Consider the following 12,320-nt stretch of genomic DNA (forward strand, 5'->3'; position numbering starts at 1 on the left):
GACCTCCGTCTTGTCCGAGTTCAGCTTCAGTCGGTTGTTTCTCATCCATTCGGCGACGGCCTTTATTCCGTTATGGAAGTTGGTTTTGGCGGTGAGGGTGTCTTTGGTGAGGGAGAGGATCAGCTGGGTGTCATCGGCGTAGGAGATGATGTTGAGGTTGTGCCGTCGGGCGACGTGCGTGAGCGGTGCCATGTAGATGTTGAACAGCGTTGGGCTGAGGGACGAGCCCTGGGGAACGCGCAGATGATCTCTGTGGCTTTGGAGCGGAAGGGGGGAGGCGGACGCTCTGTGTTCTGCCTGAAAGGAAGGAGGTTGTCCAGTCCAGGGCCTTCTTTTGGATCCCGGCGTCATGGAGGCGTGTTCGTAGTGTGCAATGGCAGACCGCGTCGAAGGCGGCTGACAGCTCTAGGAGGATGAGGGCCGCGGTTTCTCCATTGTCTAGCAGGGTGCTAATGTACTCTGTGGTGGCGATGAGGGCAGTTTCGGTGCTATGGTTGCTATGGAACTCAGACTGGGACGGGTCCAGGGTGCTGTTTTCCTCGAGGAATCTGATCAGTTGTTTGTTGATGGCCTTCTCTATGACCTTCGCTGGGAACGGGAGCAGGGAGATGGGTCTGAAGTTCTTGAGGTTCTTGGGGTCTGCCATGGGTTTCTGGAGTAAGGCGTTGATCTCGGCGTGCTTCTATCTCTACGGGAAGTTGCTGTCTCCAAGGAGATGTTGATGGCTTTCCGGAGATGAGGTGCGATGGAGGTGCTGGCTTTGTTGAAGATGTGGTGTGGGCATGGGTCTGACGGGGATCCGGAGTGAACTGAGTTCATGATCTTGATGGTGTCATCGTTGATGTTGGTCCAGGTGGTCAGGCGGTTAGTGCGGGTGGTGGTCGTAGGGGCGGGGGTCTCGACGGTTGTCAGGGCGGTCGGGGTGTTGAAGCTGTCGTGGATGTCTGCGATCTTGCGGTGGAAGAAGGTGGCCAGCGAGTCGCAGAGGTCTTGCGAGGGTGGGATGTCGTTGGTGTTGAAGCTGGGGTTGGAGAGTTCCTTCACGATGTTGAAGAGCTCTTTGCTGTTGTGTGCATTGTTGTCTAGGCGGTCTTTGAAGGAGGCCCATTTGGCGGATCTGATGAGGTGGTGGTGTCTGCGGGTGGCGTTCTTGTGGGCTGTGTGGCTTTCCGGTGTTCGTTCACGGATCCAGTTCTTTAGCTTTCGGCAGGTTTGCTTGGAGGCCTTGAGGTCTTCAGAGAACCAGCTCGCTTTCTTTCTGGTCTGGCTGTTGGAGGGTTTCTTGAGCGGGGCAATGGTGTTGGCTCAGTTGTCCATTTGCTTGTTTCTGAAAGCTTGTGGTTGCGAATAGTCTTGGTAGAACTCTGATTATGTAAATGGAACCCAGGCCTCGGAAGAAACCAGTTGTAACGGAGAGAAGGCGTAATTAATTATAAACCCGCACAAAAGTATGAGCGTTTATCTGTGTACATATACAATGTAGAAGACTGTGCAGTCCAGCCTCTAACAAAGACAGCTTTATTAAACCCAGAATTACGTGGGAGATGCAATGCTATCGAAATCTTTTCACAAAGCCTATGTGTTCTTGGAATGGCGTATGACATTGATGAATACATACCCCACAACACATACGGGGGCACACTGAATTGTCAGTGGAAAATGTGTTTTCTCAAAGTATTTTACAATGGTTGCTCCACTATTTTTATGACTTTTGATACCACCTAGTAAAGCAGTTTAAGTGCAGACAGAAGGCTACCGAAAATACATATGGTGTATTTTATTTATAGCGAAGACACTACTATTGCTCATTAATTTTGTTAAGGGAACCAGGGCAGTGCATTGCTAGTGTTTAACAACACCAGCTTATTAGCCTGCTTTGCATTCAGACCTAAATTGCGGATGGCCTATGACTCAATGTACAATAAGAATTGATTTAGAAGTTGTCGTACATCCCGTAATACTGGGATCAAAAGCAAGATGCTGTACAGGTGTGGCGCTGCACAAGGACGCCCCTAGGGCAGCACTGAGACCTTTCTCTCGTCTCTAACACACAGTTTCCTCACTTCTAATTCATATTTTCCCACCTCGGCTTCATGCTGTGAATCCTTCCTGGGCTTCTCTTCTGTGCACTCCGTCTAGTCCAGTTTTAATATGGCACCATTCAGTGCTTCAACTCCGCATGAGTCTGAAAATAGGTGATTTTGTTCCTCTCAGTCAATCATGCCCATTACAGCCACTGTTAACACCACTGTCCTAGTCCATAAGAACACTGTGTTTTCTGTTTGACACTTTCCGCTTCTTCATACTTGCTGCATCCCTTTTCTCCCTATGTAAGGAGCCTGAGTGTCGTACCATGCATTGCAAACTGGTACATTTTGGTCGACGTGTTCATCGCCTTCTGATGCTAATTTCTGTCTATTTTTAGTTCTGCATTGTTTCTTGCTCTCAGATTTTGGATTCTTGTCTACTATCCTTTGTTCTGCCGCTTTGTGCTTAGGGTTAGTTGATTACCCGTTTTGCTAAAAATTCACTTTTCACTACCTACTAGAATATCTCTACGGTCTTTGCCTACCGGGGAGTTTGTGTCCCTTTAGGGCTTTTCTTTCAATCTGGGGCCATTTTTGGAGACGTGAGATGTTTCAAAGAGGAAAGTCCTTGATGTGAACTGACAGTGTCTGCAGAAAGGAGTCACCTTTACCTCTGGCAAGTGAGGTGGGAGAAGTAGGCGTGACCGTAGAATCCAGCTGTATTAAGTCAGTGTCAGAAGTTAGAAACACTTGCCTCTGATAGATACCTCTGCCAGCAGATTCCTCAGCTGTGAATATCCCCAGGCGTTAGTCTGAAATTACAGTTTATTCGTAGCTCCTCTGAGCTGGGGTCCTGTCTCAATCTCAATGCTGGAAACTGCATCTTGGTGATAGCACTGTAGCTCTAAAAATGCCCATCTCGGCACCCTGAGGTCCGTGCTCAATTTTCCAAACGTCCTGAAGCTGCCCTGGAGTCTTACTTTATCCAGACGTTTTTTATTCACTAAAAATCACTAAATCAGTAAATGATACCTCTGGAAAAAAATCAGGGTTTAAGCCTTGTCACACCTGTGATAGGCAAATGTCTATGACAGAGACCCAGGAGGACTGTTTATGCTGCCTTGTTTAACGTCAGGTCACGACTCCTGCTCTTTTCCAGCTGTCATAGCATGCTCTCGAAAGTAATGAAGTTAAAATAAGTGAAACTCTTTCTGGCCCATGCAAAAGAAGACTGGTGGTCTTCTCTGGTGGCGCTTTCGAGCCTCAGGAATTCTTGTGGTGCTCTGCCTGGTAACACTTCCTGCAGGATTTATTCAGGTGCCAAGTAACCCTCCAATATATCTTCTTTATGTCCCAGGTCCATTCAACGCTGTTCCTACTCCGCGACCCTTGCAGGCAGTGCAGTGCCCTGGTTGGTGCTGGCACGTATATCTATTCCAGGGCCTTGGCTCCACCTCTGCTACTTTCACCGGTACCAAACATGCTTACACGTCCTGTCAAGACTTATCACTCCAGAAGGGAGATACCGGGATGAGTTGAAGAGCAACTCTGTGCCCCGGAATCTTGCCAAGCCCATCTGCAAAGGTAATTAAGACATTATTGGCACAGATTCATACAACCTTCCTCAAGGGGATGATCCATTTCACAATCACCTTTTCCCTCCTTATTCGTCTAATACAGCTGACTAGTTGACATTACAAAAATGCTTATAAATTGGACAATTTCCAGAAATGGAAATTTACCTTTCTCGTTGTCTTGTTTCCACAGAGATGTCCACATTCTACACAATGGTCAGAACCGTGGCAGAAGTTTTGTAACTACCCGTGCCCTCAGTGGAGATATCCATCAGTAATGATAATAATATTTTATTAGTCAATTAAAACCATAAACAAGAGCAAACCTACCTTAAGTTTAAAAATACATACAAAAAAGATTAAAAAAGAAATTTATCATACAGCTATGATGGCCACTGAGTATCACACCACCAGCCTTTCACTTTCTTCAACTTTCCTTCCTAAGTATATTAGTGGAGGTGCAAACTACAGAAATACATTGGATAAAGTGGCTAATCAGGGGCTGGTCTTTTCCCTGGTGTATAAAGTGCAAGATTACCATACAGGCGGCTAAAGTTCCCTTGCATAGATTATTATCTGTAATATCCTACAGTATTTTGAGAGGTTTTCCAGTTCTCTGCATGAACAGCAGAACCTCTCCTTCCCATTTAATGATGCCTTCATCGATCCCGTTAAAGAAAGCTTGGTCCACCCCTCCTTAACACCTGCTTTGCACCGGTCTTGGGCGAGAATACACCAGTCAGCCCCAGGAGATCTGCCTTTTCTAGACCTTCTGCCATCATTGAGAGTTTGGTTGTCCAAGCCTCTTAATGTGGTAAATGGATCCCACGGTCATTTCCATCACACTTTCCTGACATAGAGCCAGAAAAGCTAGAAGTCGTCAGAAAGAAGACCTTTTCTGCTGATAGTCGGGCATTCTGTTAAACGCCTCCTTGCTTTGTTGCCCATTATACTCCTACCTTAACGGGACATACCAGCACTGGTGCCTCCAAATCTCCCAGATCACCATAAAGAGCATTAAACGAAGGTCATCAAAAATGGACAAGAAGGGTCAAACATATAATTGAAACAGGACTTGACACAACATATTCCATGGGCAGAGAAGTGGGGTTGTCCATTAGGTTATGCTGCTATGTCTGGCTGAGATCCACATAATTCTCTGGTGATGTTCAGGTGTCTCTGATGGATATACTGTTTAATGGCCGGCAGCAATTTGGGAAAAAGCAGATGCCACTTTGGAGTGATTTAAGACTGGACCAGCAATTGCAGGATCACTATGACCTCAAATTCCTCAAAGAATTATGCTCTTTTCGGATATTTTGGGGGTTCAATGGAGGCTTCCAGTGCAGGCATTGTCAGACAGCACAAGTTCTGCAGGGACAGCAGCACAATCCTTTGGTTTGCCACTACAGAGGCAGAGTGAAAGGGCGAGGACACACTCTTTCCTTAACAACATCTTTCGTTTCCCCGGCACCCCGACCCGATCTTGTCCTTTGAGGAGCATGCCTGCCCTATGCTAGGCTGGATTTCCCTCTTTCAATCAGTTTAGGAGGGAATAACTTCAGACCAATTTGCTCTTCATACTCTTTATACTTTCATGAGACCCATTCCATGTCCCTTCATGACACAGGCATTTCCATCGCAGGCCTGTAAGGACATGCATCTTTTTGTATAGTCACCCCTAAGTTTTTCGATTGATGCTGTTGGTTATTCAACTCTGAAAGTGCACAGAGTCCTGCTAACCAGACCTCCGTGCCAGTGCTCTGAGCCTAAAGTGTACGTCAAATTGGCTGTACCCAATTGGATGTCTAACCGTGTAAGTCCCTAGTCGTAGCACAACCTGGGGGCATTCAGCCACCCGGTTGGGACCCCGATGATGAAGCATGACACCAACCAGGTTGGTGTGTGAGGGGTCTTTTAAACACCCAATGGGTCTCAACTCATGCCACTAACAGTGACAACAAGTATTCACACACACATAGTGGGCTTGCCCACATTGTTTAAGTACCCTGCACGTTCCCCAAGGGAAACCAGTCCCCCAGTCCGCCACTGCAGACTGATAGAGCAGTCGTGCTCTGCTGGCCTGACTTTGCCATTGAAAGCAATGGCAAAGCCAAGCCACAACTTCCCCTGAACATATGTGTAAGTCACTCCTTTACCAGGCTTACCCAGCCCTAAAGGCAGGGTGCAACATAGGACACAGACAGAACATGTACTTTACATGCCATTGCAGTAAAACAGGTAAAACTGCCTTTTTATTGTGGAAAAACGTGGTCGCCCAAGTGGTGAGTTCAGGGTTACACACTGACCTCCTCAGATGTGATCCTGAACGGTGGACCTAAGTGGGAACTCCAAAGTATCAAACTACTTGTTACATTAAGCCCACCTTGTATCTCGGGTCAAAATTAATGTAACTAGCTGCAGTGGGAAGCTTGAGTAAAGCTGCCATTTTGTTGCCTTTAAAACTCTGGTGCCTTCCCGGGCACACATGGAGTCTGTTCCACAAGACCGGTTTCTGCCCTCCTGCAGAGACGGGCTAATTACTCTCAGAAAGGAGAGCAATGCGGGATTGCAGGCTAGGGAGGTGTCACCTCCATCCTACAAGAAGCCAATTGGTTGTTAGCCTCAAAAGGCAGGCTTCAAAAGGTGAAGCCGCCTTTGAAGTCAAATGTGCTACCCCATTGAGAAGGGGTGCCCCATTGTTGAGGTAGACTGGCTGGCACGGGAGGCGTAGAGAGAAAACCAATTGCCAAAGCGGTTTCCCCATGGGCATGTAGCCCTGAGGTAGCCACACCCGGGGTGGGCTAGTGATGTCTGTAATCCAGGAGATGGTCTCGCCATCTTGGGAGTGGATAAAATGGTGCATCCTGGGATAGTCAGATGCCACACTCCACAGGAAGTGGTCACCAGGAGGGATGGGATCTGATAGCTTATTAGGTACCAACTACATCTTGGTCTGAGGGCTCTTTTCAAGCACAAAGAGGGCACTCCAGGCACCCAGACCTCTGATCTCAACCAACTCCGAAGCACCAAAAAAGGACTGCCCCTCTGCACCAAGTGACCAGCAAAGAGAGGCTGCACCAACGAGGACTGCACCTGCTGTACCTGGTAACTAGTGAATAGAGGCCCTGTGTCTGCCATGTCCTGATCAGGGAGAAAAGGTCTCCAGAGCCAGTCAAGCGAAGAGAACTCCAAGGGCCAGCTGTCTTGCCTCATGTTCGCAGCACAGGGACACAACCACTACCTTCGTGCAGCACTGAGGACCAAAACCCAATGCACTGAGTTGCTCCCCAGTTCACTGAACCGTGAGTACTGTCTGAGCGTTGCTAGGACCCTCAGAAGGGAAGTTATCGACCTAGGAAGGATTGACCTGTGACTGACATCTGGTGACTGGTAGTCCAGTGGTGACTGGACTTCGCCCACACCTTAGAGGACTTTGTGGGACATCGACCCTGAAATCAGGACCTCCCTCACCATCTTCATGGACCGAGGAATCTCTGCAGGAAGACCCCAATCAACCGCATCCATAGAGCATCTTCAGCATCCTTCATCCCTTGCATTAGGACCACTTCACAGGAATGTATTGCTATGCGGATAAAGTACGTGGAACAGCTGAAAGACTGCTTGTTCTGTAAAGGTAACTGTTCTTGAGGACCTTGCTGGTTCCCCTAACTAGCTCCCTGCCAGAGTTGGTCACCCCAGGTACTTCTAACCAACTATATTGACACCTAAGTTTTCTTTGAGAACGTTTATAAGTGTCCAATTCGTTGATTTTGCCAAGGCTTGCTCGCAGTTGAGTGAAATTACTTTGATTTATTATTGTTTGTAAAATCTATATCTCCGGAACACTCTGGTGGATGTTTTTCGTTCTGGTGTCTAAATTCTTCTAAAATGCGATCTATTTTTATAAATTGATGTCCGGTTTCTCGAATGTTCCGTCTATTTCTTCTGAAGTTGTTTTGGTGCTGTTTAAATGCTTAACACTTCTTCCTCTGTGTAAGCCTTGCTGCTCAGTGCCACAGCTACCCAGGATTGAGTTAAGGGTTTCACAGACGAAACCAAAGGGTCCTAAAGAGGTTGGTAAGTGTGTGACACGGTGAAGTCGCAACATCACACCATATAATGCACCCCATTTTCTAACGAGGACCATTTGTATATTTTGCAGCAGAAGGTGTCAGCGTTGCTGCAGAAGGAGTTGTGGAGTTAATTTGCTCCTTTGAAAGGACAAAGTCAAGATCATAACCATGGCTCAGGTTTTGTTTGCACTGGAAGAGGAAGACTCCGTGGTGTCACTCAACAGTCAGAAAGAGTATTGCCACATAACTGTCCAGCAGGCAGCAGTACCTGCGTTTTGTGGTGGTACGATCAATTTGGGTTCTTCCTTTCGGTCTAACATCTGCACTTCAAGTCTTCACAAAGCTGATCCTGCTGGCTGTCACACAGCTACACATGTAAGGGATCGTGGTATACCTATACCTGGATGCCTGACTGCTCACAGCCAAGTCCCCACAGCTGATGCCTCACCACTTGCGAGCAGTGGTGTATTTGCTGCACCAGTTGAGGTTTTCCAACAATGAGCCCAAGACTCACCTCGAGCCTTCCAGCACCTGCTGGCCATAGGGGCAGCACTGGACACAACATAATGCCGAGGCTACTGTCTCATTAGAGAATCGGAGGCATTCAGGTTAGAAATTGGATGTTTTGTCAGGGGGCTCAGATTCTAATCCTTCAGGACTTACTTCTGCTTCCTCCTGGTTACTTACTCAGACTGGAACATGAAGACTTTGTAATGGTACCTCCACAGGCAGGGGTTGCAGCATGGGGCGATATCAAGGACACCATTGTGATCTCCCAGGAAGTAGAAATGGAGTTAGCCTGCTGGAGAATCATCTGTCACAGGACATAACCTTTTACTCCCCTCCAGCCCCGGTCACAATGGTGATGTATCCATACACCCTCGGGTGTAGTGCTCATCTGAGGGAGTTTGAGACTAGGAGCCTCTTGTCTCTTGAGGTGCAGGTTTTTCACGTTAACCTGCTCGAAGGGCATTTTGGCTAGCGCTCCAGGCTTTCCTCCCTTCGCAGATTGTCTTTCCTGATCTTGATGAACAACAGGACTGCAATGTGGTAAATCAATAAGCAGGGAGGAGTAGGGTTGCGTCTTCTCTGTAAAGATGCATGTAGTCCCTAGATCTGGACACATCAATTTTGAATCCGTCTTGAATCATACCATTTGGCAGGTGTACTGAACAACAGGGCTGACTGTCTGAGTCTGTGTCATCTCGCCAACCATGATCGACACCTCCACTGAAAGGTGGTCCAATACATATTCGCTGCGTAGGGCATCCCTCGGGTAGACCTCTTTGCCACTCGCAAGTACTCTGATTGGGCATTTTCTGTGCCCTCCAGTATCCGTGGCAGAGCGCCATGGATTACATGTTTCTGGTGCAGTAGAAATTTCCTCTTCTGTGTTTCTTCCCATACTCTTGATTACTTTGGTTCCAAGGAAAATTCATCCGGACCAAGCACAAGTCATTCTATTTTGCTCTAGACTGTCCCAGAAGGATGTGGTGCACAGATCTTTTGCACTTCTGTTTTATCTCACTAATTTTTCCATTCACAGAACACCTTCTCTCCCAGTCAGGAGTGCAAGTGCGGCACCCCTCTTCCGAAGGCTCTACCTTCAAGCTTGGAGATTGAGGGGGACATCTGAATGCCTTCCAGCTGCCGCCAGAGGCAGTTCCTCGATCTTCACTAGGGGTCCCTCTCGAGTCAGATATAAGTTTATGAAATGTCAATATGAAAGCTGAGGTGGTGTGGCTTCAACATAGACATTTGCACATACTGTCCTGCTACTGTAATGTCTTGTGATCCTTTTCCATAGGCTAATTAATTGCACCAAAGCTGGTTTATAATGAAGAGTCGAGATTCCCACTTTAAATAAATCTTTCGATGGTGATGGAAATAGTTCATGACACTAGGAAATGAGTGTCTAAACATTTCTATTCTTATAGAACTCTTTTTGAGCTGTTTGCATACATGTTCAACAACAAAATGCAGTCAGTCAAAGTGAAAGCATCCAATGGCTAAAGTGGGCGGAGTCCATTGACCTATACTTGGTGCCCTGTTGGTATCGAGCATAATCTGAGTGCCATTTTAACAGCCTAGTGACGAAAGGGTGTTGCCGGGGGCCTTAATATATGAAAGTATTTTGATTATGATTTCTTTTTGAAAAAATGAGGCTGGTAAGACCACTTAGGCTGTCTTTCGGCCAGGCCTAAAAAGGATGCTGACAACGTACCTTTGCTTACTTGGATAATTGTCCCCAGTGTTGCTGGAACTCAAAATTGTGCATCTCTTTGAAATGTGAATGTCATAAGAACTTTCTGTAACATTCCCTTTGCATCAAGACATCAGAAACTGACTTCTATATTGCAACCATAAATCACCTTTTGATTCAGTCACTGTATGACCATAGTCTTTATTCAGCTGGCGAGCAGGTCACCATTTTATTCTTTCACAAAAACATTTTACTTTCAGCTGTTCCGCTAAATAGCGTGCACTCTCCCCGTTAAGTCCTCCTATCCCACCGCATCTGTTGCTGGTATAGGCATCATGGTTTATCAAATTTGACTCATTCATATAGATTGGATTTTTCTCTTGTAAGTCAGTCTGTCTGTCTGTCCATCTGTCTATCTTGTAAATCACCACTGAAGGGCGTTTACATAAAATAATACCTATTTTCACAATATTTCCGTAACACATTTTTGGGGGGAAACTTGTCAATAGAAGTGAAATAAAGCCTGTTCTGATCTGTCATTGGTAAAAATATTACATAACAGTACCCGCCACTGGGGATGAAATAATTTGCCTTAAAAGGGTTAAATTGGTCATATCTTTTATTTATCTGTATCAATTTAATTTTGACCATTATAACAGCACCTTTTTTATTTCTTTTATAGAGGTTTTTCTACCAGAGGGAAGTAATTATCAGCAGACTGGTTCTCTCTTACACGAACTGCCTAGTTACCAGTCCATGCTGAGACGGACAACTTCCTACCAAGGATCTCAAAGACGCCGAAGCAGTACTCGTAGTAATAAAACCAGTAATTATGAAGAAGCAAATCAGGTGCTCGACCTCCGACCACTGAGGGAATATGCTCTCAGTATTCAAGAAAAAAGAAAGTTACGGTTAGTAAATGTGAACAGAGGGTGGCCCACGGTGGGCTGGAAGGGGGGGGGACTGTTGCGTAATCAAGGGGGATATACTGCAAAACGTCCACCCAATCCCTCTTGTGCACATGGTGTGGGGTATATAGGAAGAAGGTGACAGCTGAAAGTTCTGTTTGGATGTAAGAGGAGATTATGTTGAGGCATTGGTGGTGGGTCAATTTCCCTTTCCCTTTATTTATAGTTTTGGCGTTTTTAACGCAGGGCTGTCTTTCTCTCTTCACTTCTACACGTATGTCATATCTGGCTGTGATACCTTGGTCCATCTGTAACATGTCTCGCTGGCAATTCGTGAAGCAGCACTATAGGGCAAACGCATATGCTTTTGCACAGACAAGTAAGGCATTAACTATGGCACCCTCCACAGCAACATACAAATCCAGGGCTATGTACTGGATGGCTTTATTGCTCTTTCAAAGAAGCCTCCTTGGGTTTATGTTCTCTTCTGCTTAGGTAGTTTCGTACGTTATTTGCAGGTGCAACATATGCAGCTTCATGGAGGAAGGAGTGGTTGGGAAGCGCGTGAATGGTGGAAGAGGTTCATATCCACAGTAGGATTGCTGTTTCACACTTTGAAGCACTTAATTTGTTGTAGGTTATTCCTGGCTGCTCCTAGAGCATGGCAGGGTTTCCTTGATCATTTGTTATTGTGGACTGCAGGCCTTTAACTAGATTTGGTTATTGTATAGTGACCCCATAATAATTTGTACAGAAGCTTTATTGCTTAGCAAGGCCATCCGGTTCTGCTCTGGTATAATTTTCTTTTCTTGTAGACAGCATATGTTTGCCAGATAGAGATGAGTTGGTGAGATCAGACGTGTACATAATTGATAGGCAAGCTTGGGGGTCCTAGTTGTTAGCTGTTAAACTTTATTTCACCTATTGTCTTCCTTTCACCCACTGTCTTCCTTTCACCCTGTTCATGATTTTATACATGGTGTAAGTAAGTGCATTGAAGTTGGAAATATTAATTTGTTCTTTCAAATGTCTTTTAATTTAGGGAGCTTAAGGAAGCTCAGTCTAGAAATACAACAGGTTGGGAGCAATGGAAAGCAAACCGAGGGAAGACGTGGAGAAGATGTGGAGAAGAGGCGCAGGAACTGCTCTCTCATCTACAGCTTTGGAGACATGACATTCGCAGCATAGAAGGTGCTAAAACGCATGTGTCTCTATTTTGCATCTTTTTGTAGCAGTATTGAAAACCATCAAAGAAACTGTAATGCAACATGTTTACATAATTCTGTGGTCAGTTTCCATAGTAGGCGTCAGTAAAGGAATACACCCTTTAAGCATCGTGTCGTTAACTGTTACAGGATCATAATTTACATTTCTGTTTCCGAATGTATTTTCCACATTATCCACACACTGTTGATGCCCAGTCAGGTTTACACCAAAACTAGAGTGTGATCATTTTTAAAAAGACACAATTGCTGAACGGGTTCGATTTGGATTGGGTCACCAGAATATCGTTCCCGCATAAGGACTAACCC

At 45.9% G+C, this 12,320-nt stretch overlaps 1 protein-coding gene across 2 annotated transcripts in view; it reads left to right on the forward strand.

Moving 5' to 3' along the window:
- TMC7 (transmembrane channel like 7) overlaps nucleotides 1-12,320 on the forward strand; it is a 430,401-nt gene that overhangs the window by 104,980 nt on the left and 313,101 nt on the right. For both annotated transcript variants that reach the window (XM_078665244.1, XM_078665243.1), the window contains exons 2-3: nucleotides 10,563-10,791; nucleotides 11,831-11,979. In XM_078665244.1, coding sequence (XP_078521370.1) covers nucleotides 10,563-10,791; nucleotides 11,831-11,979 — 378 coding nt within the window. The remainder of the gene's footprint in view (nucleotides 1-10,562; nucleotides 10,792-11,830; nucleotides 11,980-12,320) is intronic.

Source organism: Lissotriton helveticus, chromosome 10, assembly GCF_964261635.1.
Source record: "Lissotriton helveticus chromosome 10, aLisHel1.1, whole genome shotgun sequence".
Lineage (NCBI taxonomy): Eukaryota > Metazoa > Chordata > Amphibia > Caudata > Salamandridae > Lissotriton > Lissotriton helveticus.